At 47.0% G+C, this 27,157-nt stretch overlaps 2 protein-coding genes across 2 annotated transcripts in view; both read right to left on the bottom strand.

Annotated features, from left to right (window-relative positions):
* Nucleotides 1-30: 30 nt before the first annotated feature.
* Nucleotides 31-9,318, bottom strand: LOC107082940 (pre-mRNA cleavage complex 2 protein Pcf11-like). Its single transcript, XM_015371838.1, has 11 exons — nt 8,940-9,318; nt 6,175-6,300; nt 5,831-6,013; nt 4,471-4,674; nt 3,432-4,381; nt 2,544-2,718; nt 2,108-2,456; nt 1,905-2,033; nt 565-1,796; nt 428-494; nt 31-351 (listed from the first exon to the last, which is right to left on the bottom strand). The coding sequence occupies exons 1-11, from the start codon at nt 9,180-9,182 to the stop codon at nt 218-220; spliced, it is 3,792 nt and encodes a 1,263-aa protein (XP_015227324.1). The 5' UTR covers nt 9,183-9,318; the 3' UTR covers nt 31-217.
* Nucleotides 9,319-15,191: 5,873 nt separating this feature from the next.
* Nucleotides 15,192-27,157, bottom strand: part of ncbp3 (nuclear cap binding subunit 3) — a 12,482-nt gene continuing 516 nt past the window's right edge. The window contains exons 2-12 of the mRNA XM_015371794.1: nt 26,689-26,842; nt 26,475-26,600; nt 25,600-25,725; nt 24,149-24,270; nt 21,950-22,058; nt 19,596-19,695; nt 17,500-17,609; nt 17,113-17,422; nt 16,605-16,753; nt 16,249-16,431; nt 15,192-15,676 (exon numbers count right to left, since the gene is read on the bottom strand). Of these exons, the coding sequence (XP_015227280.1) occupies nt 15,372-15,676; nt 16,249-16,431; nt 16,605-16,753; nt 17,113-17,422; nt 17,500-17,609; nt 19,596-19,695; nt 21,950-22,058; nt 24,149-24,270; nt 25,600-25,725; nt 26,475-26,600; nt 26,689-26,842 (1,794 nt within the window). The 3' untranslated portion in view covers nt 15,192-15,371. The remainder of the gene's footprint in view (nt 15,677-16,248; nt 16,432-16,604; nt 16,754-17,112; nt 17,423-17,499; nt 17,610-19,595; nt 19,696-21,949; nt 22,059-24,148; nt 24,271-25,599; nt 25,726-26,474; nt 26,601-26,688; nt 26,843-27,157) is intronic.

Here is a 27,157-nt window from a genome sequence, read left to right on the forward strand (position 1 = left end):
ATGGCGTAGACAATGTGCAGGGAGCGCGTCACCAACGGGGAACGGTCAGTTAACAGAGTTCACTGTGTAGTGTTTGTTTACACACGTGTATACCAAATGACAGAATAAAGCTGTCTAAATGTAGTGATGGAGAGGTTAGGAAGGACACAGCCTTAGATCTTTCCTCGGCAACGGGATGATCAGACATCTAGAACATGCTCTGGTTCTGTGGGGGGGCTCACTCACCGCTGGCCGTCTGTGACGAGTCGGTCTGCGATGGCGGCTTGATGATGCCGTTGAAGATGAGTTTGGACAGAAGGTCGTTGACATCTACCTGACCGAAGTGGTTCTCTGGAGGAGCCACCTGAGGAGCTGCAAACAAACAGGTTAGAGTTTCTGATGACATCACTTCCTGCTGAGGCCCGGTACCGTGGCGTCTGATACGTACTCTGTGGTCCGAAAGGCACCGGGTTCTGAGGCAGGTAGGGCTGGTTCACGTTCCCCATCATGTTCACCTGGAAGGAGAGCAGCTTTAGAACCACTGAGGACCAGAACCACACCCGGATCGGGCCGGTGTGGACTTACCGGCTGCTGCATGGGGGCAACAGGTGCCGGCGGGTTGTAGAAGGGCCCGGGGCCCGGTTGGTTGAACGGCGTTGGCTGCATGTTGAAGTTTCCCGCCGGCAGCAGGTTCTGCCCCGGTGGGAACTGAGGGTTCATGGGCTCCTGGAACCGCTGGGGGCCCATACCAAAGTTCTGCTGCGGTGGGGCGGGGCCATCGTAGATGGGGGGGGCCATGGGCTGCATAGGGAGCTGGAGGTTGTGTTGGGGGGGGAACCTAGGGGGACCTTGCTGGCCAGGAGGGTAATCGTAGCGAGGAGGTCCCGGCTGTTGGGGGCCCACTTGATGGGGCCCCCCTGGCAGGTCAAACCTGGGGCCCGGTGCGGGGACCTCGAACCTCATTGGACCCATCTGATTGTTGGGAACCTCAAAGCGGGGGGGCAGCTGCTGCTGGAAGCCCATTGGACCAGGCCCCATGTTGCCGAAGTGGCTGGGCCCCTCAAAATGCTGCATGGGGCCCTCCGACGGACCAGGGCCCCCCATGGGCCCTTCAAACTGCTGTTGTCCCATGGGACCACCAAACCTGCTGGGCCCCTGTGGGGGCCCGTCAAAGGCCCCCAACCCTTCTCCTCTCATTGCTATGCGGGGCCCCTCACAGGGCGGGGGGCCCTCAGTTCTCTCTGGCAGGTTATGATGTGCTGGCCCCCCACCTTCGAACCTGCCGGGCCCCGGGTGGTGGGGGCCATCAAACTGGGGATCCTCGAACCGGCTCCAGCCATGGCGGTGTGGTCTGGAGGGGCCCATGTGCCCGGGGCCCCCATACATAGAAGGAGGGTGTCCTTCGTGTGGGGGTGTGTGTCCTGGGGAGTCACTGTGCTGCCGAACAGACAGAGGCCCCCCACGGGGGAGCCCCTTCATGTTTGGTTTGGAGCCCTGAGGAGGAGGAGGGGGGGCCTCCAGGGGCCCCTCATCTGAGTGCTCGCTGTTTGGACTTTCAAAGCAAGGGACCGGGCTCAGGTCAGCCGCATCTTTCTGATGCAGAGGAGACAGACGGGAGCGTTCAAAGCGAGGGGGCGGAGCATCCGGCCCAGCAGGGCCCAGGGAGTTGCGGTGGGCCCCTACAGAGGGAAGGGGCCCATCCTGCCGGCGTGGGTCGGCCGGCCCGAACCTCCGCGGGGCATCGTAGCTACTCTTGTGCTCCTCCCGCTCGTCATAAAGCTGGCGCTCCGTCAGCGGCGACGTCCACTCCCGCTCACCTGAAAGACAGACAGGAGACGCTGGGGAATCCTACAGAGCTGCAGAGCCTCAAACGCCACGCCGACCAAGCGTCACCTCCAGAACCGTGCCGCTGCTGCAAGACTTACTGGACTCTGCGGGGTCGGCTCTCCTCCTGAAGCGGAGTCCTGGCAGAGACTTGAGTTTGGGGAACTCCTTGCCGTGGTTGTACTCCTCCACCATGGGGGCGAGTGGCGGCTGCGGCTCGTCTCGCTCACCTGCAGGTCAAAGGTCAGTCAGAGACCAGCTTGAATCGACCTGTTAGGGCAGCCTAAGCTGTTCCTCGGCTCACCTGCTTGGTCCTGCGATGGTCGACCGTAGGGCCCCCCACTCCTCGACACCAGCTTCTCGCCCTCCTCTGACGCCTCCTGGCCTTCGTCACCCGTCGCCCTGTGGTTGACCTGCGTCTTCCTCAGCTTGGACTTGTGCTCAAAGTACGACAGCTGGGCGGGGTCCATGGCTTCCTGAGGACAGGTCGCGCTCAGCAGAGATTGCTTCTTTGCGGAGAACCTTCTGGTGTCGTCCCAGTTCCCGGAGCTCTGCTGCTTCTCCTCCTGGTACTGGAAGAAATGGTTGATCTGGTGCACCATGTTCAGGAAGTCCTCCCGAGAAATTTCCCCCCTTTCCAGACGTTTGCTGGCCTGTAGAGAGACGGAGACGTGGAAGAGTGTTTCGTTAGAACAACGGAGGATAGCAGGGAACCTGGGTGAGGGCTGTTCTGGACCTACCCGCCTCAGAAGGTCCTTCTTGGAGGCGGAGTTCAGAACCTCGGGGATCTGCAGGTTAGCGTCCACGCTGAGCCGGATCTTCTGGTTCCTGGGTGTGCTGGGGCGGGTCGGGGTGCCATGTGGCTTGTGTCTGGGGGGGGTGGGCTTGTTGTGGGAGTCCTCTGGAAGCTTCATGCTGAAACAAGGAAACCTGGACGTCACATGGAGCTTCAGAAACGTTTGGACCTTTCCCTCCAATCAGTTCCTTTAGATACATTTAACTGGGATTAAACCAGAACCATGGAGGTGATGTAACCCTATTTCAGGATTGCAATAAAGTATTTAATTATTGCTCATTTCAAATCATTTCCACTTTAAATATAAAGGTTTTAGTTCCTGACGCTGTGCATCGAGAACCGCCTGGAACCGGTTCTAACCTCATTCAAATTTTAATTTTGATTTTTGATGTCGACTCCGCTGCTTGGAAGGAGCAGCTGAGAAATACCAGAGAAGAAGAATCAGAGCTTCGGTGTTCGTCTAACCGCCAAAAAGTCTGATTAAATTTTGGGATGAATATTTATTAGCAGCAGATCCTGTTGGATTATTAATCTGGTTTGAGAAGGTTTATGAAAAAGCTCCAATATTGTGGTCAGACTTAAAGCTGGACCAGGACTAAATGAATTCTGGTGTTTGTGAACTCCCTAATCTGGTTAGGTTTCAGTCTAAAGGTGAGGTTAGGTTCTCATTTCACGTTCTAACAGGGCAAAAGGATAAACAATTGTACAGTTTAATCCCGGCTTAACACTGATCGATAGGAACCAGAACCAGTAACACTAAAGCTCTCTTAGTTGTTTCCTGAACACAGATTTAAAAGTGGTTTTAAGAAGACAGGCTGGTAACTGGACTCACTGTTTGTTCTCCTCCCAGCCGCTCCTCCAACGGTGTGGCGCATCCTTGGGGTCCTTCCCAGCACCATCATGGCCCCTGTGGGGGTCCCTGGACTCAGAGTGCCGCTCGTCCAGCGGCCTTTTGGTTCTCCTGCCATCTGACTGGGTCTTCTTGGGGCCGGGTCGGTCGTCTCGGCCCGGCTTTCCGTTCTGTGGGTCGTCTCCTCGGGGCCTCCGGGGTTTCCCGGGTTTGTGGGGGGGTGATGGGGAGCTGCTGCGGCCGTGGCTTTTGGGGGAACGGCGTTCCTTCCTCTTAGGGGAGGTGGTGGGGGAGCGGGACCGTGAGCGGGTGCGTTTCCTGCGAGCGGCGCCTCCGGGCTTCGGGTCAGCCTTGTCTCCGGGCTCTGCTTGGTCAGTTTTGGCCCCCAGGCCGTTGACCAGATTGGGCATTTTGGACCTAGGGGGCTCTGGTCTCCTTGGCACCTCCTCCCGCTCCTTCTTGTCGCTGCAGCGCTTCTTCTCGTCGTCCCGGGGCTCAGCGCTCTTCTCCAGTACTCGTTTCTTGGTCCTGGGGTCCTTCTTGGGGCCCTCAGGCTCTGCCGGCCTGATGCGGCCCTGGGGCCCTTTGGCCAGAGGGGACGGAGATTTGGGCTTTAACTTGTCTTCTGGTGTCTCCTTCCTGGGGGGCCGGGCTTTCTCAGGCCGGGGGGATTTCTCTGGCGGCCTCCTCGCCATGGCGGCGCCGGGCCCCCCTGGAGGGTGGGGGCTCTCCCTCTTGGTGGGGGGTTGTTCTTTGAGTGTGGGCCCAGCTGGGGGCCCGCCACGGTTCAGACGGGGGTCTCTACTGGACGCCTTGGGGTCAGGTTGAGGCTGGGGGGGGATCCAGGGTCGAATGGGGTTGGCGGGTCTCTGAGTGCTGCTGGACTCTGGTTGGGGGGCCACTGTAGACGACGGCGGCAGAGCCAGTCCTCCCTGGAGACAGAGCCATTCATCACATCAGACTGAGTCTGCTTCTAGAACACAGCAGTAAGCAGAGCGGATGGGAACCTGCGGCGTCCTACCAGCTGCGCTTTGGTCTGCTCCAGCTCCAGCTCGATCTTCTTCTGCTGCAGCTCCAGCAGCTGCTTCTGTTTGGCCAGAAGCTGCTGGCGGATCAGCTGCTCCTGGGTCAGGCTGGACGGCGGCGCCGCTGGGCTCGCCTGGGGGGCCACGGGTAAAGCTACAGGCTTGGAGGGGGCCGGTTGTGGAGACACCTTCTCCTCAGACTGAAAACAGGAAAAGAAAAAAAAAAAAAAAAAAGAGATTTTATACAAACGGATCCAAATGGCCTCCGTCTCAGTTCCAGTTGGTCGAACCGTTGAGACCCGCTCTGCATCGGTTAGACCAGTGATGACTTAACGAAACAACCAAGGAACGCAGTTCCCCAAACCTACGATGTGGTTCCAAGAGACCAACAGAGCCAGAACTTTCCGGGCATTTCATTCACTAAAATGATTTATTTCAGCTGATTTTCATCTTAAAAAAAAAAAAAAAAAAAAAAAAAAAAATTTAAAGTTCTGGTCTTGTGGTCCTACCACTCAGAAACAGGCTCCTCGGGGGGCCACTGAGCTGCACTTTTCAGCTGACAGAGATACCAGGGGTTGCTGCAGGTTCTGGAATGCCACAGTTTGGGGTTTACTTCCACACACACACACAAAAAAAAACAACAAAAAACTATAAAACACAACCACTCCTGCTGCTGTGAGAACAGAACCGATCCAGTGGCATCAGAAACTGGTCCAATATCAACCTCCAGACAGAGCCTCTGATCGTTTCTGTGACCTAGAGGTTCCTGCTAAATGGGTCAGCGGTTCTCACCTGATCATTGTTCTGGATTCAGGCAATTTCTAACCATCAACAAAATAAATTAATGATTGGAGCTGATCTATCAGAAGCATCACCCCCAATAAACATGAAACTGTAGTTTAATCAACGATCAGATGTTCATTTGGTTTATTCTCCCAACTTTGCTTTCTTTTGTTTCAGATAAAATCCCATCAAAAACACTTTTTTTCCACAACTTTTAAATATGAGAGGAAATGATTTTAAGCTGAAGGCTAAAAATGGGACTGATTGAGATTAAAACAGAGGAGGAACCTTCAGAATATCCAAGAAAAACCTAAATCTGGCCCATTGGAACACGTGGATCAGTAGGTGAGGCCACCACCCGCTGGGCGCTGTTCCAACAGGAAGCTGTGCAGCTTTTCCTGAACAGAACACTGATCCACTCCCCATCATTTAGCAGAACCAGTCCCATCCAGAACACCTCCAGCAGAGATTCTTCCCCCTACTCTATGCTGAAGCCAGTTTAACCATCACACCAACATATCAGCGCCGCCCTCCACCGGGCCGGGGGGCCCGCGCTGCGCTAGCCACACACACCTGCTTCAGGAACCTGGGGTTGACGTGGATGCTGGAGTTGATGTTTGGCGGCAGCGGCTTGATGGGCCACGCCGGGTCCAGCGAGTTGACCCTGACGTCCAGCGCATACAGCTTCTTGAGCGGGAAGACTTCATCCCAGGTGGAGCGCAGCTTGAACAGACTCTTTCTAGTGTTTTCATCCACCTACAAACAGAACACAGGACTTGGTGCTCGGCCCACACTTCAACACCCCTCCATCCCAATAATGGTTAGCAGGCTGTGTCTGAACAGGAAAATATTCAACAGGGGGTGGGGGGGTGAAGTGGGCTGATATGAAAGACAAACGGCAGCAAAGACAACTTTACCTTTTCAAAGACACAAATAAATGAAGCGATTAGGTTTTTAGCAAACACTGCGAGGTATTCTCCTCCAACATTCTTCACTATGGAATCCACTAAGTACAAAACAGGAAGCTTCTCTGCGGTCGGCGCCTGGAGCAATAAGAGAACTCAACAAGTTTAGAAAACAACAGGGGTTAAAAGCAACATTTCAGAACAAATGAGAAAAAAACAAAAACAAAAAAAAAGCGCAAGTTTGCTAAACAAAACCGGCATCATGGGAAAAACATCGCCCCCAAAAATTAAAAATAATCTGGAAAATTTAGGAGGAAAAAGAGCATCCAGTTTGTTTCTTCAGCCTTAGAGGAAAACTCCACAGGTCCAAAAGAGCTTCGACAGGTTCTGCTCTTTAATCTGGAGCAGGGAAAAAAAACAAAAACTGAGATCCATCCTCAAGGAGAGGAGGGGGAAATCCAGAGTCCATGATCTGCAGGAACCAGTCCTCAGGAAGGTTTACCTCCAAAGAGGGCGTCTGACCCTCTTTGTACGTTACCCAGACGGTTCTTCAGCTTTCATTCAGCCTTTACTCTTTAGTGGTGCTTTAGAAGCTTAAACCCGTTGATTAAACACACACACTGGTTGCTTTTAAAAGTTCAGTGAGCGAGCAGTGAAACCAGAGTCATACCCAGGAAATAAAAAATGACAAAAAGCACATTTCACATTTTTTATTATTAACATGTTTAACCAGTCAGTCACATTTCAGGAAAAATAAAGGAATCAGGACGTAGAGTGAATTCATGCAGAGACGCGCTCAGGCGTCATGTGACCAGAGCTTCAACATGCAAACACTGAGGGCCCCGGGGCCCCTCTGCTGGCCCCAACAATCCATTCAGTAACACAGACAGCGATGTGGTCCAGCTTCAATCAGAACTGCCCCTTCTACAATCCATGAATGGAGCTGATTTCACTCTGATCTACGGTTGGTTCGCAGCGACGACGATCGCGTCGTTTTTAAATCAGCCTGAAAACTTAAACACAGGTTTTAAGGTGGATCCTAAGGGCAGAAGTTCAGTTAACGTAAAACCAAAATAAGCTGTTTTTTCACATGGTTAAATCCTCTAACATGACGTGGGGTTAAGCTGACGGCTGAGTGAACCGTTTGCTCTGCTGGGTTGTTGGACCTGTGGACTGAACTATGGAGCTGCTTACTCAGCAAAACAGGACAATTGGAGGGACACCTGGATGAGGAAAACCAACCACAACCACCTCAAACTTTATTCATTATTCTTTAAAAAAAGAACTTTAAATTTGAATTAAAAAAGAAGCTTTAATTGTACTTTACCATCCATTTTTATCCAAACCATAAAAAAATGACAGATCAATAGTCAATATCCCCTAAATACAGCAAAGCCTTTAGTCTGAACCACTTCTTTTCCTTTGTTTTTAATATTTCAATTAGATTATCCTCATAAGCTTAACACTTTATAGGGCACTCAGTGAAATACTTTGAAAAACGCCAACTTACCCAAACGTAATAACAAAAATAACAAAGGTGCTTCTATAAGAAATTATGAAAAACCCTCTGAGAGTGAGAAAAATACATTTTTAGGTCCAACATAACCTTAGAAGCATTAATGCTGATACTGGCACTTACATTTTTTAGATTATAAACCTAAATATAATTGTTTTTTGTTTTACTTTACTTTTTACCTTTTCAATTTGATTTTTACCTTTTTTCTTGACTTGTTAACTTTTTCCCCTACTTAATTTACAGTATATATACATATATATTATTCAAAGGCTCATCTAATTGGTTAAATGCCAAAATAAGATGGACAGCCATGTAGCAGTATGTTTGCTGAATAGCTGGATATAGATCTTGTGCTTCCAGAACTCACTGAGGGATGGGGGTGGGGATTCCATTAGTAAGGGGTATGAAAGTGATCAAAAATGGGAACCCTTTAAAGGGTTTAAAAAAACTAACTTTTAATCAAAACAGTAGCTTTATTTGCATTTTACCACCTATTTTTATCCACACTATACAAAAATGACAGACCAACAGTCAATATCGCTAAATATAGCTAAGACTTTAGTCTTTTTTATTATTATTATTTCGATTAGATTATCCTCATTGGCTTAAATCCTGGATTTAGTCACACTGTAGCAGCTGAGTCACACCCAGGTGTTTGCATGAGCTTCATAACTCATAGAAATTCTTGTAGTTTATTTATGTAAAACAGTTTTTTATAAGCTTCCAAACCACGGCTGGTTTCTACAGAGGCCTGTTTTAGATAGGTGACAGGAAGCGGGTCGGTCGGTGATGATGTGACCACATTTGCAGCCGTTTCCGGTCGCCGCCGACCTGTTTTTGTCGGTCGCTGTTGCCACATGGTCCGCAGTAAATCACTTCCGCTTTTAGGCCCGTTTAGACCGTGCTGACAGTTCTTACAGTCTGATGGACTCTTAATTCAAGTTAAAACTGAACATTTAAAAATAAAACACTGACGTTTACCTTCTAACCGTTTATAAACCATCCCAGTCAGCGACAAGACTCCCTTCTACACCAACGGCTGTTTTGGTTTTAACCGTAAAGGTTCATAATTTTTAATAAAAGAGTGATTTTCTGTTGAAGCAGGACCACATCAAGCTAGCTCCTATGCTAATGCTTTAATAACAGCCTGACTCAGTTGTTCATACAGAGAGGAGTTACTGCGGGGCCTCCTAACCAGAACGCCGCCATCTTTAACACACATACACAAACTGAAGGTAAAGTATTCTATGATCATAAAAACCTTGCTGATTTGAGCTTCAATAATAGCCACGATATCCTTGGCGAACTGGATGTTCTCTTCGGCCAGGATGGTGAGCATGTTGATGTGCGGTTTGCTGTTGAACGTCAGGTCTTCCAGAGAGGACTGGTACTCCCTGCAGGCGTCTTCTCGGGCCGCCTTCTCCTCCATCTTCCAGCTCAGAGGCCCGGACAAACCTATAGCAGCCGGATTGAAACCATCGCCACGTAGCAACACACAGTCCATTAATTCACGAAGAGAACTGTTGGGCCCAGAACCACGAAAATAAACACGGCCCGGTTCGGGATTAGTTCTTCCGCTGTTGGTCGGTTTTCTTGGTTCGTTTTCGATGAGAAGAAAATGGCGACTGCAGCTAGGGGCTCCCTACGTCACATGGAGTTGATGCTAGTTGAGGTGACGTCAGGTGTACCTTATTGGCTAGAAACGAGCACTGCTTCCCGGGCTTTGGAGTTTGATTGGTGGGGATGAATAGCAGTCACTCAAAGCAGCCAATCAGAGGGAAGAAGCTTGGTTTGACAGTTACGAAAGAAAAGTGATTAGCCAACACAATACATGCGCATGGGGCGCAGGCAGGCACAATGTTAAACTGAAATAATCTTTATAAAAATACACTAAAAATAAACATGAAAGATGTAAAAAAAAAAATAAAATAAAATTATTAGATGTATTTTTTTTAATTTTGAAAGCATTTTAAATGTAATACAATAAAATGTTGACAATAAAAATTAAATGGACTTAAAATAATAAAAATACAGAAACTGTAAAAAAAAAAAATTCAGAAAAATTCATTTTATATTTTCAACAACAGAAATACAGCCTACTATAACAGAAAGCATCTTAAACTATACTGTAAACATCCTCCATAAGGTGTAAGAGTGTGTTGGATGAGAAAACCACAACTGCTCCTCCTCTCTGATCCTGGTTCATTCCAGAGGGGTTCTGGAGGGTTCAGATCAGGATTCTGAGCAGGAATCCAGTTTAAAAAGCAACCAGAAGTAAGTGCGCTTGTGCTCTGAGAAGATTGCAAGTACCCGGTTCGATTCCCACAGCCTTCATTTTGGGTCCCTGAGCAACACCTTTAACGCCACGCTGCTCCCTGGGCGCCTCACAATGGCAGCCCACTGCTTCCCAAGGGGATGGGTTAAATGCAGAGATAAATTAATCCAATGTGAGATCAATAAAGTTTAATTATTATTAACTACTCATCAGGCAGCGCTTTGATGCGATCTCATCAGAACCACCTTCTACTGGTTGTAAAACTGTTGTTGATTCCAACTAGGCAAGCGTCTGCCCATTATGACCAGGATGATATACTTTCTATTGGCCTCGGTTGTTCACACCGGTGTTACATCATATTCTGTGACACATCAAATATTTACATTAAAGCACATGTTGTGGGGGATTCACCTGACTAGCCTGCTATCTACTAATGCTAAACGTAAATGGATTCATACTTGAACATAAAGGAATGTATGGTGAAATACATGTAGTCAATCAGAGCAAAGTATTACTGGGTCACAATATATAATGGGCCACAGAATATGGTGCAACACCGGCACTAATCTAGAATATAAAATCCCTTTGAATACAACAATAACAATACAATACTAACAATAAAAAGCTAACAATAAAATTGTGGACTGTAAAGTTTTTTAACAATATAAAACTGTGCATCTGGAGAATAAATAACCAATATACAGCTATGGACATCTTCATTGTACTTGATATTTGAAAATAGCAGCAACATCAGGGATGTGCAAAATGACAGCAGCATGTTATTTAACTGACTAAGCTAGCAACTGTGCAAAAATCAGCATTAATCTAACAGTTATTGAGGTTGTTTGAAATAGTGGTGGTAATAAAGTCTTCCAGCTGCTGGGAGGAAGGATCTGTGATAACGCTCCATGGTGCATTTAGGGTGCAGCAGTCTGTCACTGAAGGAGCTCTCCAGTTCTGCAACAGATTCATGCATGGGGTGGGAGACATTAGCCAACAGAGATGTTGATTTAGTTAGGTTGCTTTTGTTTCCCACCTCCTGCACTGAGTCCAGAGGACATCCAATCACAGAGCTGGCCTTCCTGATCAGCTTATCCAACTGCTTTCTGTCAGCTACAGATAAGCCACTGCTCCAACAGACAGCTCCATAGAAAATAGCTGATGCCACAGCAGAGGCATAAAAGGTCTTTATTAGCGCCCCCTCCACTCCTAAAGACCTCAGTCTCCTCAGCAGGAATATTCTGCTCTGACCTTTCTTATACAGAGCCTCAGTGTTGTGAGTCCAGTGCAGTTTGTTATTCAGATCAACACCTAGGTGATTATAATCTACCCATTGTCAATGCTTAGAAATGTACAAAGGAGGAGATTCTGGTTCTGAACTGGGTCCTGAAGGTATATAATTTAATAAAGAGGGAAAGAATATCTATCACAACTCCAAACGTCAAGAGTTAAAATTCTCAATACAGATAATATTTGCTCCTAACTTTAATTTCTTTGGTTCATGGACAATTGGCAGTGAATGGACCAGAACCAGTAGATGTCATGGAGCCTTAGATCATCACTGTTTGTGGATTCTGGACCTCTCCACTCTTCCTTCAGACCATGATTTTCCTTTCCTCTGAAAGGAGGACAGCCTGGTTCTGCATTTTTTTTGTCCAAGTGCGGGTATTTCTGTGCGCTGTGAATCCCGATACCTGCAGTCTACAGATTGTGAGGCTCCTCCAGACTCGTGGATTTAGCTCCACAATCCTGTCATGGCCGGGGTCACCTTGCTGCTGGAGAGTCTTTTCTCACAAAACTTTTTCCTTCCACTCAACTTTGAGAAAATGAGTGTGAAGACAGCTAATTTGTATCCTTGCCTTGATTACGGAGGCCTTAATGGAGTCTTCAACTAACATCAACACATGGAGAATAAATTTCCGTTCAATTATGTTTATAGCGCCAATTCAGAACAAAACATATCAGATTTATTAGTGTAATATTTACATTTTCTAAGCTGCTGGGTCTTCTGCACTAGGAAATCGGTGAAAAATAATCTGAAATGTAACAGGTGGACCACAGAACTACAGGAAAGGGATTAAATCCTCCTAATCTTTGCTCTGAACAGAACCAGAGGGAAGGGAAACATCAGAGGACTGGGGAAAATCAAACGACCCGTAGACCTGACACTAGATCTGTGGTATTAAATCAGATATGCATCCGATTTAATAACAGGTATAAAACCAGGAGTATGCCCAGGCATTGAAGGGAGGGAGGTCACCCACCACACTGAGCCTCATTCTGACCCGTTTGAAGGACATTACATCAAAGCTGGATCAGTCTGTAGTGTTTTTCCTCTTTCATTTTGTGTGAGACTCCAAATCCAGGCCTCCATTGCTTAATCTGATTTCCATTGATGATTTTTGGGTGATCTTGTTGTCAGCACATTCAACTTTAAGTATTCAATGAGAATATATTCCTCATTTACATCTAGGATGTGTTTTGTGAGTCTTCCTTTATTTTTTTGGCAGTACATTTTAAATTCTATATCAGTTATTTATAGAAGTGTTATGGAGATCTTCACTTAAAGGTATAGTGGAGAATTTTTTGCACATTTTTGAAAAAACCCACCCTCCCCACTTAAAAAAAACACATGCACAACCCTGTCCCTGCTCTCGAGAGGAAATGCCCATTAAACTTGTGCACGCTCTGTTTAAAGGTTGCTGTTTACATCTCATAAAAGTTTATTTTCCAAAAGCAGATTTGCAATTTTTCCACTATGTCAGACTTATCACTGGTAAGTGAAAATGCGGATGAGCACGTAGGATGGTCTCAAGACTTATTTATACTCACAAACCAGGTCGTCTGCGTGTGTTGCAGTGAACGCAAATGTACCCCCGCCCCTCCGTAGACACTCTGGTGCACGTCTCCCAAAATTGTAGGTGACCGCAGATAGGAGGTCTCTGATTGGTCAACTCTACATCCGCTCTACACTATTCTTATTTCCTGTTTGGTGCCTTACCGGCTTGTTTTGTTTGTATGACCGCCATTGTGGAAAACGACTCATGAAGAGGGACCAGCTAAAAGAGCGAGGTGCGTGAGAACGATGGGACCCTTTTTCCACCTGGATCCCTGCTGTTTTTCACCCTTATGTCCCTCGCACAAACTTGCCCCCACTTCCTCACCGCCTCAGCCATATCTAGACCCAATGATTGACAATTAGTGGGACCACTTATTTTGATCCACCTGGAAACAGAACATTCTCCACTTTACCTTTCACTCCTATGAGAAGCAGGGCTGCTGCTCCAAGGACTCTAAGGCCCCGTCCACACGAAGTCAAAACGAACACGAAACGCTGATATTTTCCAAAACGTTTGCCGTAAAGACGGAGACGTAAAATAAATGTGATCATCCACACGAATGCATGAAAACGCTGCAAAATGTATGCAAGGCCTGTAAGTGGCGCTGTGGTGCCAAAGCAAAAATAAGTGACGAAATGTTGGGCATGCGCAGTAATATTTATACATGGTTGCCCTGTGGGTCTATTTTCGTGGTTCAGTCAAATTCAGGTGCTGGACTATGTCGTCTATATTGCTCTGTTCTTCCTGGAGATATTCCAGAAGAAGAAGATTCTGTTGTAAGCCCGACAGCAGGGTGAGTAGCATTAGCAGCAACGGCGCCATTGTTGTTGTGATGTGTCGCGCATGCGTGTTTAGAGGCGACGCTATGACACATGCGTGTAAAAAAAAAAATGCGGTTAGGGCGTAAAGATGGAAACGCGAAAACGGCGTTTCGAAATCTTCCCACTCTGAAGGCTGAATAAAAAAAAGATCGTTTACAGACCCCCGAAACGCCGGCTTCGTGTGGATGAGAGGCTGGTTTGGTGAAAAATGTGTGCGTTTAGGCCAGGGTTCGTCTTCGTGTGGACGGGGCCTAAAGGTCTGGGAGAATCAGGAACTAGCTGTGGGTCTAGGTAAGGCCAAGGCGCTGAGGAAATGGGAAATTTTTTGCGACAATGGAGGGACATGAGGGCGAAAAAGAGCGGCGATCCAGGTGGAAAAACGGTCCCAGTGTTCTCTCGCTTCTGGCTGGTCCATCTTCACGAGTTGTTTTCCACAATGGCGGTCATACAAACAAAACAAGCAGCTAAGATACCAAACAGAAAATACGCATAGTGTAGAGCGGTTGTAGATTCGACCAATCAGAGGCCTCCTGTCTGCAGTCACATACAATTCTTGAGAGGTGCAGCAGAGTGTCTGCGGAATGGGCGGAGCTTATCTGCATTAACTGCTACACACACGCAGACGACCTGGTTTCAAAGTATAAATCAGCCTTAATCCACTCATTAATTAAAGCCCATCATGGTCCAGGTAATTGGTTTATTTCTAGAAACATGTTTCCTCCCATTTATAGTCTCCAGCAGTCCCATCCATCAAGCACTACTGGTGTTTAAAGGGGTTTTCAATGTTTCCAGCAGTGGTGACCACCTCCTCACTCTGTGCTCCATTAATGTATTGATCTGTGGAACGACTCAGTCTGAAGAAATCAGGGACAGAAAACATTTAAATATGGTGCAGACTTACAGTTTAAGCTGCTTTATTAAACATTTTTATTTCTGTAACGGGTCGGCTCAGTAGTGCCAGCATATAAAACACGCTGCAGTTTCAGATTCAGTGAAGTTGATCTACAGTTTCATATGAGTTATATTAATGTCTGAGGAATAATGATGCCGTCTGGATGCAGGTAACTTCGGTCCCCAGCTGTCTCCAATCCCTGCGTCCGAATGGCTCAGACGACACCGCAGTCTGATTTTTTAACGGATCACGGTGGTTTGTGTATGGAGGTGGTGTAAATAAGCCCTCAGATGTCCTCTGCTGGGTCGGACTGCGGCAGGAGGAGGAAGAAAAACTGGAACCAATGAAAACGGATCTGCTGGTATGAAATGAAGGATCAAAAGGAAACCAGGTGGAGTGAAAGTTCTGACCGATTCTGTGGTTGAAACGTTTTATTTAGGAACAGCTGAGCCCAGTGAGCGGCGCTGGTCGTCTGCAGGACTCAGGAGGTCCATCGGTTTAAACTGGATCAGCACAGAGGAACCATCAGTTCATGTTAATGTCTGGACATGGCGGCCGTGGACCCACGTGGTTAAAGCAGGAGCGCGTTCTGTTTCCTGATACCAGCAATGTTCGTGTAACCAGCAGAGTAACTGAAGCCAATCGTTTACATACAGAAAAAAAACAAAAAACAAAACTGGAAAATAAAAATTTGGAGGAGGCTGTCTGCTTCAGTTCTGCTGTTCTGATGCGACCCGTCGCTCTGTCCTGGTCCTGATGGGAAGCACCGTGGCATTCCCTGCAGGGAGGAAGCTCCTCCTCAGAGTTCAGCTTCTCAACGGTAACAGGAATGATCAATGATGGTGTTCGACGCCACCTGACGGGATCAGGCGTCCGACTCCTCGCTGCTGTCGCGGCTGATCTCAATCTGCAGCGACGGAAGGTTGTCCAGTCGGCTCTTCTTGATCTTGTGGCTCCGGCGCTCCTGTTTCTGTTTGATCATGGCGCCCCACACCTTCTGCAGCGTTGAGTCGTCTTCCTCCTCCCGCTCCTCCTCCTCTTCTCCTTCTCCGTCGTCCCGCCTCCTGCTGCTGCCCTCCTGCCGGTCTGAGCGCCCCCCCTCCCGGCGGCTGCGATGGCCGGCGCTGCCTTCATCTTTACTGCCAGAACCGAGTCTGCTCCACACAGCGCCTGCAGAAACAAGCAGGGGTCAGAGGACCAAACGGAAACGGTTTCAACGCCGTGACATCAGGAAGTGAACTTCAATCAACACATTCGCCTGGAGAGCAAATCTCAGGCAGAATAAAGGAACCAAAAGAGGATTATTTCCCTGTCCAGAACGTCTGAACCTGGTGAACTGGTTCCTCCAGGTTCTTACAGAGTTCTCAGTTCCTGCCACTCATTTTCTAGCCCGGATACTGAAGGACACAAGGAGCGTAAAGATCATTTCTAGACGGAGAAACATGGAAAGGAAGAACACACGGAATGAAAGGAGGACGGACACACGGAATGAAAGAAGGACGGACACAGGGAAGGAGGGGAGGACAAAATCAATATGGAGGGAAAGAAAGGAGGAAGCAGGGTAGGAAGGAGGTGGTTTAGGGAATTAACTTCTAACTGATCCAGACCTGGAAAGCTCTAGAGTCCAATTCCAGACTCTTCCAGGTTTAAATCAGGACCTTCTATCTGATGGTAGATTAAAGTTCTAACAGATTCCCGCTCAGAACATTTACTGGAGCAACAGAATCAGATAGAATCCGTACTCGACTTCCTGTCTTTAGAGGCGTTGGTGTAGGTTCCTCTGCTGTCCTGGCTGGCCACGCCCAGCCGACGGTGCACGTCTCTGATTGGCTCCCTGGCTGGGGGCGTGTCTCTAGGAGAGACTGGGGACGGAGAGCGCCGTCTGTCTGGGGAGAAACGTCTCTTCCCGAGCCGCTGTCTGACGTCTGCAGAGACAAAAGGTAGGTTTCCTTACAAGGATAAACATGAGGGACACCCGGACCCACGCCCGGGACACCCGGACCCACGCCCGGGACACCCGGACCCACGCCCGGGACACCTGGACCAACGCCCGGGACACCTGGACCCACGCCCGGGACACCCAGATCTACCAGCTCACCTGTTCTCCCGCTGCTGGCCACAGGGGAGCGCCGTCTGTGCTGAGAGCTCCCCTGTCTCTTCTCCTCCAGAAGCTGCCGGACGTCGGTCACCTTAGGGGGTGAAGAGGCCTTGACCCGGTTCTGTGATCCTGACCCTCCGATCCGGTTCCTATTTCAGGGGAACAGGGTTCTGGTTAATCCTCTGACCGGACTTTTCTGCTGAGGCTCCTCTGTGTGGCTGGAGCTCTAGAAAGATCTGAAGTTTTCATCTTTTAATGTGGTACTGGCGTGTCCAGTAAACCCGGATAAGGTGAGGTTCTGAATGATTTGGACTAAGCCAATTCACCAGTTTTATGAATATTCTGAACTAGTAGAGCGCTTTATGGAGTCGCTTCACTGTAGCCACAGCTGCTCTGGACGACAGAAACTAAATGAGGAAACCCAACAGATGCAGCCTGGAAAGAGCTGCACCGCTGTAAATGGCGGAAAAAGACGAACATGCATGAACGGGTGGGGTGGGGGTCTCACCGGATGTTCTTCAGGTGACCTTCGATCTCGTCTGCGTACATCGTCATCTTCTTACTCTTTTTGGGCGACGGTGTGGAGATCATCTTCAGCTCCAGGTCATAGTCCATCTCGTCAGACTCTGACCACGGAGAAGGAGAACGCTCCACCCGACTCCGAATCCCCGCCCCCAGCGGGCGAGATCCGTCTCCTCTTTCCTTGTACTCCACCACCCTGTCGTCAGAGTCCATGTCTTCGTCACCCTGGTCCTCCTCCTCTTCATCTTCCTCCTCCTCCTCTTTGATGGGCTCCTCAGGAAGATTGACCAGGTCAGCTGAGGACAAAGCAGAGGATTCTGGGTAACAGAGCCAACCTTTAATGGGCCGCTGGGCGTCAGGGAGGGCGTCTTACCGGAGTGTCGGTGGGTGTACGGCGGGGTGTGTCCCATGCTGTCCCCAATCAGAGGCTTCTTGCTCTTAATGACGTCCCGCTGGATGCGGCGGTTGTGGTAGCGCCTCTTCCTGATCAGACAGACAGGAAACAGTTGGAGGCCGAAGGGCCAATCAGAATCCCTGCAGGGGTTCCACAACCCGACGGTAACATTACAAAAAATTCAGTTGGGAAACCCAGCAGGTGGAGCGGCTTCCCTTTAGCCAATCCTGGACCCTATGGAGCGCCTTAATCAGATGTAGAAACAAACTTCCAGACGTAAACAGTGATTTAATCTGATTAGAATCCAATGGACTATCTGGAAACTTCCTGATTTCTGCTGCATGTCTCAACTGTTAGCGTCTAACCTGAGGGTAACAACTGAACTGCAGCTGGTCTCCATTACAAACATTATCATTGATTATATATTTTCATTATATCATTATACTAATGGGGAAAACAACATATTAAATAAGAAATGCAGTAAAATTAGAGATAGACTGAATTAGCTTTTGTTTTTTTTCCTTTTACTGGTCGCTACGTCACATGTTCACCGGCATATCAGTGGATTGAAGCTCAGGCCTTGCTGCTTCCTCCATCTTTTATTTATAAAGTTTTGGTTTTAATAAACATTCATTTCTTGTTTAAATGAAGTCTCTTGGATAATTTATAATTTTATCAAGTCAGTTCAGGAAGAAAAACCAATACTGAACAAAAACTTTTGGTCAAAAAGTAGATTTGGTATTTATGTCTCGTAGTAACAGTTCATGATCCTGTGCTGGGCTGCTGGGACGCTATTCTTTTTGAAAGGAGAAGTTCGGTTATATTCAGAATTGAAACTTCTGAAAGTATTTTCAATATAAAATCATTACATACTGTTCAATAAATGATTTTCATTTGAAGGTGCTTGACTGGAGGCATCCATGTTTGTCCAAGATCACTACTGCCACCTACTGGTTTGTGATGTCGCGGTATCAGCTGTTGATCAAGTCCCAGTGCTGTATCTGGTGTTTGTCACAACGCGCTATTATCCAAGTCATCTTGAAAACATTCTTCTTCCAAATGTTGGCTACATATTACCTGTTTTTTCTCTGGCTAGAAGTTCGATGGCAAATCCTCCCTCTTCAAGTTGGCAATCCAACGACGAACCTGTCCGTAGCATGTATTCCAACATCCAACTGCTATGCACATGGGTATTGTCAGTTTCACTATAGCTCTGGTGAATTTCAATGGTTAAGTCCTCTGGAAATCTTCAATAATTATTGTTGATTGCAGATCAACAGATTTTGCTTGTAAAGCGGGGAGAATGGCGCTAGGCTAACCGCACCGCGACGTCACTGCTGGAAGATGTCAGGTGTGACGTGTTACTATATTTGGGCAAAAATGGCCGCTCCCAGACTCTGTGATCGCAACAAAAATTATTAATTCTATTTTTTCACTGATTAATGCTAAATTCATTAAATCACAGCAAACCTGTTAGTTTTAGGTATAGTTAATGATCGATGGATTATTCTTGCTGACTGGACGTCACCTTTAAAGCTACGCCTCAACTTCTAACCACCAGGGGGAGCGCCTGACCACTGCACCCATCTCTTCATTAACCAGTTTGTATTCTGGTTCTGGTATCGGACCAGTTTGGCCAGCTCCAGCAGTCCTGGAGTTCCTGACAAGGAAATATTCACCCTCTGGATGAAATCCTCCATCAAAGAACCAGAAACACGACTGATCAGCTGTGGGCCAGAGCTAACAGCTGTTAGCTTAGTTAGCTGTGTTGTTCAAGGAGAGCTCAGACTGACGGAAAGCAGTGCTCTGAGTCAGATGATAAAGATGGATCATTGAATCTATTTCAGAGTAGGCTAATCTCAGGGTCAAAGGTTACCCTGTGTTGCTTCAGTTCTAACAGGAGGAACTACTCTGAAGGAAACCACTGATTCTGGTTCTTCTGGGCCACCTGTCAAACTTTAAGCATTATGGGATACAGAGGTTATGTTGATATTTTGTTCCGCAGAGAAAAAAGGGTGTTTAGGTTTCCACCGAAACATAAGAGCAGCCAATGGCTGAACAGCGTGTGGCCTCACCAGGAGTTGCTGAGGATTCCCTTGATGCCTCCATAGTTGGGGTTCCCGTACTTCATGTAGTATCTGCTGCGGCGAGCCGCTCCCAGCTCCTTCTTATCGTCTGAGCGGGAAAAAGAGAAATGAGAAACCGGGTCCACTGCATTTAAACCAGAACCAGATCTCTGACTGAGCTGGCCCAATTCAAGTCAGTTTATTTCTATGGCACCAATTCACAACATGTCATCTTAAGACAATTTATACAGTCATGGCCAAAAGTATTGAGAATGACACAAATATTATATTTTCACATGATCTGCTTCCCTCTGGTTTTCATGTGTGTATGTCAGATGTTGTCATTGCATGCAGAAATACAATTGCAATTATATTATGAGTAAAAAAAGCTTTTAATGACAGAATCAGTTAATGGAGCAAGTCAATATTTGGAGTGTTGACCCCTCTTCTTCAGGACCTCTGCAATTCTCTCTGGCATGCTCTCAATCAACTTCTGGACCAAATCCTGACTGATAGCAGTCCATTCTTGCTCAATCAATGCTTGCATTTTTTCAGAATTCCTAGGTTTTTGTTTTTTCCACCCATCTCTTGATGATTGACCACAAGTTTTCAATGGGATTAAGATCAGGGGAGTTTCCAGGCCATGGACCCAAAATCTCTGTTTTGTTCCCTGAACCATAGATATCACCTTTGCTTTATGGCAAGGTGCTCCATCATGCTGGAAAAGGCATTGTTCATCAAACTGCTCTTGGACGGTTGGGAGAAGTTGCTCTCTGAGGGCATTCTGGTACCATTCTTTATTCATGGCTGTGTTTTTAGGTAAGACTGTGAGAGAGCTGACTCCCTTGGCTGAGAAGCAACCCCACACATGAATGGTTTCAGGATGCTTTACAGTTGGCATGAGACAAGACTGATAGTAGTGCTCACCTCATCTTCTCCGAACAAGCTGTATTCCAGATGTCCCAAACAATGGGAAAGGGGATTCATCAGAGAAAGTGACTTTACCCCAGTCCTCAGCAGTCCACTCCCTGTACCTTTTGGAGAATATCAGTCTGTCCCTGATGTTTTTCCTGGAGAGAAGTCGCTTCTTTGCTACCCTTCTTCAGACCAGGCCTTGCTCCAAGAGTCTCCGCCTCACAGTGTGTGCAGATGCACTGACACCTGCCTGCTGTCATTCCTGAGCAAGCTCTGCACTGCTGGTAGCCTGATCCCGCAGCTGAAACACTTTTAAGAGACGGTCCTGGCGCTTGCTGGTCTTTCTTGTGCGCCCTGGAGCCTTTTTGGCAATAATACAACCTCCTTGATTGTTGACTGCGGTACAATCTTTCTAGCTGCGATTCTCTTTCCTGTTCGGCCATTTTTGTGCAGTGCAATGATGAATGAACGTGTTTCTTTAGAGATAACCATGGTTCACAGAAGAGAACCAATGATGCCAAGCAACAGCCTCTTTTTAAAGTGTCCAGTGGTGTCATTCTTACTTAATCATGAGAGATTTATCTCCAGCCCTGTCCTCATCACCACCCACACCTGTGTTAATGGAGCAATCACTGAAACAATGTTAGCTGGTCCTTTTCAGGCAGGGCTGCAATGATGCTGAAATGTGTTTTGGGGGATAAAGTTCATTTTCTAGGCAAATGTTGACTTTGCAATTAATTGCTGTTACGCTGATCACTCTTTAGAACATTCTGGAGTATATGCAAATTGCCATTATGAAAACTGAAGCAGTAGACTTTGTAAATATTAACATTTGAATCACTCTCGAAACTTTTGGCCATGACTGTAGAGACAATTCAACCAGATCATACAGTCAGATTAAAGGTCCAAAGGTTTCCATACAAGGAAAACCAGTCTGATGTTAACACTGGGAGAGTGGAGAACTGGTCCATTTTATCTGCTCACTTTTTTCGTTTTATTTCTGTCAGCCTTAATGGTTCAGGTCAACCAGCGGTTCTGAACCGTGGACCCCAGGGTTCTGGATGTTTCTGCTACAGAACATCTGACCCAAACCGCTGCATTACTTCTAAAGCCGGACATAAACTTGTTTGCACGCATAGCGATATCCCCATGACGACTGACTGAAAATCAAACATGTTTGATTTTCTTCCAACCTCACGATTCCTGATCAGGAGGTGGTCATGAGAGGCTGATCGCCCCTCGTTACCCGCTGTACACCACACGAGTCACGATCAGGCTGAAAGTCGGCCTGATTGATAAATTCTCGCACAACTGGAAAGAAATCGCAAAAAAAATAAATAAATAAAAAATTGTACAGTGTATGCCCGGCTTTATGCATGCAAGGTTCCGCAGAGTGTGAAAGTGTTCAGATGCATCAGGTGAGCAGTGACAGGAAGTGTTTTATTTACCCTGAGTGGCGAAGCGCAGGAACAGCTTGTTTCCTTTGAACGGTTTGATGGCCGGTCTGAGCTCGTTCCTCAGCAGAGACTCCCTCTCAGCGCGGGACAGGTCCTCCACCTGAGACACACACAATCCTTTGAAATGCACCAACTTCCTTCAACCCTTTATGCCGTCAAACATGTTCCAGGCCAAGGACCTCCAAACTGATGGCGAGATGCAGCAGGGACCCCCTAATTATATATATTGTATGAAACTGTTCTATCAAACTGGTCCTATAGTCACTCTATTACCTATGGAGTAATTTAACGAAAGCAATTCTCCCTGGGATTATTCAAGTATTTCTGATTCCTGGTTGATGGGACAGGTGTTGTGAATGAAACGGTGCCCAGCTTGAAAGAGCTCCTGTGTGTCGCTGAATGTGTGCATTGATGACTGAAAGACATCTTCTGCCTCCATTTATCTGTCTACTACAGTGTGTTTAATTCATGTTAATGTGTATTTAAAGATGTTTCAATTAGTGGAAAAAAATTGCAGGGGAAAATATATTTAAAAAATCTAATCAACGAAAACATTCGCGACCCCATGCAGTACCTCTGTGGACCCCCCTAGGGGCCACGGACTCCAGTTGTGCATGATGGATTAAAGTGAGTTCAGCAGTTTACACCTGCATGGCTTTTCCTCTCATGTCTTCCTCTTTACTAGACATCAAGAGATAACAGTTTGTTAAAATCAATTTTTACATCAGTTTAAGGGAATCCCTTAGATCTGCTGCTGATGTTTGGGGTCGATTGTGTACGTTGATGTGGGGGTGGGTGGTATATCAAATATACTCGTATCTCAAGTTTTCCCACGCTCGTTAGTTAAAATGACTATCCCATCCATCCAGTACGAATTCGCATGACAACATTAAGTCATCTGCATCTATTTCACCTAGAGTTTTATTTTTTCCCACACACTCGAACGCATCATAAACCCCTCCTCTAAAAACAGGGTTATTTTCTCAAACAAACAAAATATGGCGACAGCAGGTGTTTCAGCTGAGCAATATATGGCAGTGGTTTGGATTTTACGGCGAGGACGTCGAACAAAAGGTGGTCATTTGATGGACGTGCCTCAAAAACTATTGCTGCAAAAGGTATGAGTACAAATTTATTCCATCGACTAAAAAGTGATGCGCAGCAAAATGAATGTTGTAAACCCTGCATGTCAGCGTCTCCCTGCTCACCAATTAAAACGTTAAATAAATCAGCTGTGAAACCGATAATTTATCGAGCTTCTTTAAAATTCCCAACACAGAAAGATAAATGCAAATAATTTTGAGATGCTCTAATAATGCTCTAATTTTAGGACAGAACTTCCACTTTTGTTTTTGTTATTTTAGGTCAATTTCTTTTTTCATTCTGCTTTTTTTTTTATTATTATGCACAAAGTGCCGTTGTTTATTCTGCAGTTTATTTAGTATTGCATGTTTTTGCTTTATTTGCTGTTTGGTTGTTGGGATCTTGTTAAAGCTGTGATACTGTAACAGAAATACATTATGTGGCAGCATTATTAGTGAAACGCTTTGATCTGGTTAAAATAAAATGTTTTAATTTGAAACCAAAGGTTTGAATGAGTATTGATTGTTTTTAAGCTAATTTAAACATATAGTGAAATATATTGTGTATTGCGTTATCGCCCAAATATATCGCGATATTAGAATTTTCTCATATCGCCCAGCCCTAGGTTGATGCTGCTTTTGAATGATTAAAAACGACGGGATGATAAATGTTACAGACGTTTCTGAACAAAAACAAAACCTTTATTGACAAATCAAGATGTTAACAATTGTCTGCAGATGGTGCAAGGGGTGATGCATGAGCTCCACCACGTGAATGAATCGACTGAAACCGATAAATTTAAGCCAAGATCAGCCAAAAATAGTCTGGATGACAAAAGGTTTAATTGCGTTTCCTCCAGCATGACAGCCTCGTAACTGAGGAGCAGCGAGCAACGGAAACGTTGCTGGATATCTAAACAAACGGGTGGATTTTTCTCTCAGTCTCTGTGTTTGTACATAATAATATCTCGAGTTATCAGACGTGTTTTTCTGACCAGAGTTCTTCATCTCTAACATTTTTCTCTCTCATTAAACCTTCAGCTACCAGCAGGCGTTCATCAGCTCAGTCAAACCGACCGCCTGCCCTCACAGATCAGCTTCTCCTTACCTGTCCAGCCTTCACCTTCGTCCCCTCATTGTCCACACTCTTCTTCACCTCTTCCTCCTCCTCTTCATCCACCTCACCCTTCTCCTCCTCATCCTCGTCTTCGGATCCTTGGGCCCGAGGAGCTGCACCGGTCAAACAGAACACAGTTACCCAGAATGCACTGCAGCATTAACCGGAACAGACTCAGGCCCTTTCTCAATTCACAAGAACGTGAGCACGGACTCATTTCCTCACAAAAGGTGATTTACGCTCAGAAACCAGGCTGTCTGCGTGTGCGTCGGAGTTAACATAGATATGTCCCGCCCCTTCAGTAGACACTCTGCTGCACCTCTCCAAAATTGTAGGTGACCGCAGACAGGAGGTCTCTGATTGGTCAGATCTACATCCTATCTACACTATGGGTACTTCCTGTTTGGTGCCTTACCGGCTTGTTTTGTTTGTATGACCGCCATTGTGGAAAACGATTCATGAAGATGGACCAGCTAGAAGAGCGAGGTGTGAAAGAACGCTGGGACCCTTTTTCCACCTGGATCCCCGCTCTTTTTCACCCTCATGTCCCTCCGATGTCGCAAAAACTTGCCCCCACTTCCTCACCGCCTCGGCCGTATCTAGACCCACAGCTAGTTCGAGATCGTCCCTCTTGCATTGTGGCTTGGAATAACAGCGCAGGCCACGCTTCAATATTGGGCATAAATCAAAAATATCTGCGACCAGCTCGCTGCGATACACGGCTGGGGAAGGATAACCAACCCAAGTGTGTTATTGACAAAAAAACAGGAAGGTTTGGACTCAAAGAGAACAGGAGCCGCAGAATAAATATGGGACAATTGGAACAGAAGCGCACTCGTGATGTCACCGCATTCTCAAGATAATAAATTCTTACTTTTTCCATTTAGTGGGAGAATAATAATGAACAGAATCACATAAACACAAATCAAATTAACATTTTGCCAAATAAAACAAAAAAGATCACCGTCATAGCCAGCCGTCCTTCACACACAGCTATGCCAAGAGAGGGCTGCTGCAGACGGGCTGCTGCAGACGGGCTGCTGCAGACGGGCTGCGGTTAGCCTCGGAGGTCTGCTGGCTGCCATGGTCCGCTCAACATCGGAACCTTTTTTTTTGTTAAATTACGCATTAAATTAGTAAATGGGCCATATAGTGACGCTTAAAAGTATAATGTTCTTGCCTCAAATAATCTTAAAAAGTACTTTATTGAAAGGCAAAAAAAAAAGAGAACTTTTAACATAATACTCTGAGCTCTGTGACCGCTTCGGTGCATGCTGGGACAGCTGTGAATCTAAATACAGAGGGGTGAGAACAATATCCAGGGATTTTGTTCGTTCTCGGTCTTCTTGTTCTTGTGAATTGGAACTAGGGCTGAGGGTGATGACGTTTCACGAGAACGCACAAGGACACACATTGAGAAACAGCCTCTGGTTCAAACTGACCTTTGCTCGGGTCGTCGGGATGTGTTCCGGACTCAGTCTCCGTGGCAACAGCCTCAGGGTCAGGCATCCTGCTGGCGTTGATCAGAGCTCTGATGCACGTGTCATCGTCCAGCCAAACCACGTTACCTAGGAAACGGTTAGACTGGGAATCAGGAGCGAGCTCAAGTTCGGGTCCAGGACAGCAGGTTCAGGTCAATCGCTATTATTTCTGGTTTCAGGGATTCATCAGAACCAGAACCTTTATAAAACAGGAAGTATAAACTATGAAGGATTTTCTCTGGTCCAATCGGGCCCAAATGATAAACCCAGAACCTGGACCTGCCAGCAGGTGGAGCTGAAGTTTTCAGAACAGGAATATGATGGAGCAGCTTGCAGAACAAGCGGGGGGAACCACCGGGTCAGAGCTGCTGTGAACTGAACCCAGACTGAAGCTCCGGCTCCAGAGCCAACACCTGACATGGACCATCAGAGACCACTGGGCAGGCAGCTTGGTGGAAACCAGCCATGAAGCACGGCGGTGGCAGCATCATGCTGTCAGCCTGTTTGACAACAAGAACATGAGGTTCTGACCCGACTCAGATAGATGTTCATCTCTACTCCCCGATGAGAAACTCCTGGAAGGGTTTCTACGGATCAGAGCAGGTGAAAAAACAGGTTCTGGTTCGGTTCCGAGCATGGAACCAGCCAGGGAAATGGACTCTTTCAATTCTGGATCCAAATGTTCTGCTAAAATGTTCTGCTGAAAGCTTCTTGGTGAAGAACCACTGATCTGACCCAGTTATGCCAGTCAGCGGTCCTGGTCCCAGCTGGGACCAACTGGCAGCCGTGGTTCTGAGCCCACAACCCCCCTGGATCTGACCGTGTTCTGGACTCACAGGCGGTGTCGTTGATCCACTCGATGTGCGCTGGAGGATACTCCTTAAAGTAGCCGAAGACGTCCTGGGTGCTCATGTCGTCCACGCCCGTCACGTGGATCGCCTCCATCCGCAGCCTGGGGATGGCTGGGCACCACAGAAGAAGAAGACCACAGGTTAGAACGGCGGCAGCTCCCTGTCGGCGAGCATGAGCAGACAGGGAGCCGCCTCGCACCTTTCTTCATCGCCTCTTTATCCAGGAAGACGTTCCTCTGAGCCACCGTCTCCTCACAGCGGAAATGGAAGCGTCTGGCCCGCTTCTCCTTCCTCTCGATGGCTTCCTGCAGAACAAACCGGGTTGGACAGAACATTAAATAGTGGACACATTTCTTAAGACGACGTGGGGTTTGTTTGGTAATGTGATGTCATCAGCAGGGCAGGGGTTAAATGAACCTCTGGAGCCCCAAGCCTGGTCCCGTTTCCCTTTCTAGGTTCCTTCCCATTCGTTCTCTCAAAGTTAAACACAAGAAGGCACCAAGAGAACCGTCAGAACTTTGAAATAAAAGCTCAAAGAAATTATTTCTACAAACTACAAAAATGCTAAGAAATTGAATCTTAATGTAAACAAACTGTTATAAATGTAAATCATTGTCCTTAATAAGGGTGGAATACAGTTTGTCTGTTTAGCTGAAACCAGGTAGAAA

Source organism: Cyprinodon variegatus, unplaced genomic scaffold (assembly GCF_000732505.1).
Source record: "Cyprinodon variegatus isolate N-32 unplaced genomic scaffold, C_variegatus-1.0 Scaffold65, whole genome shotgun sequence".
NCBI classification, from domain to species: Eukaryota; Metazoa; Chordata; class Actinopteri; order Cyprinodontiformes; family Cyprinodontidae; genus Cyprinodon; species Cyprinodon variegatus.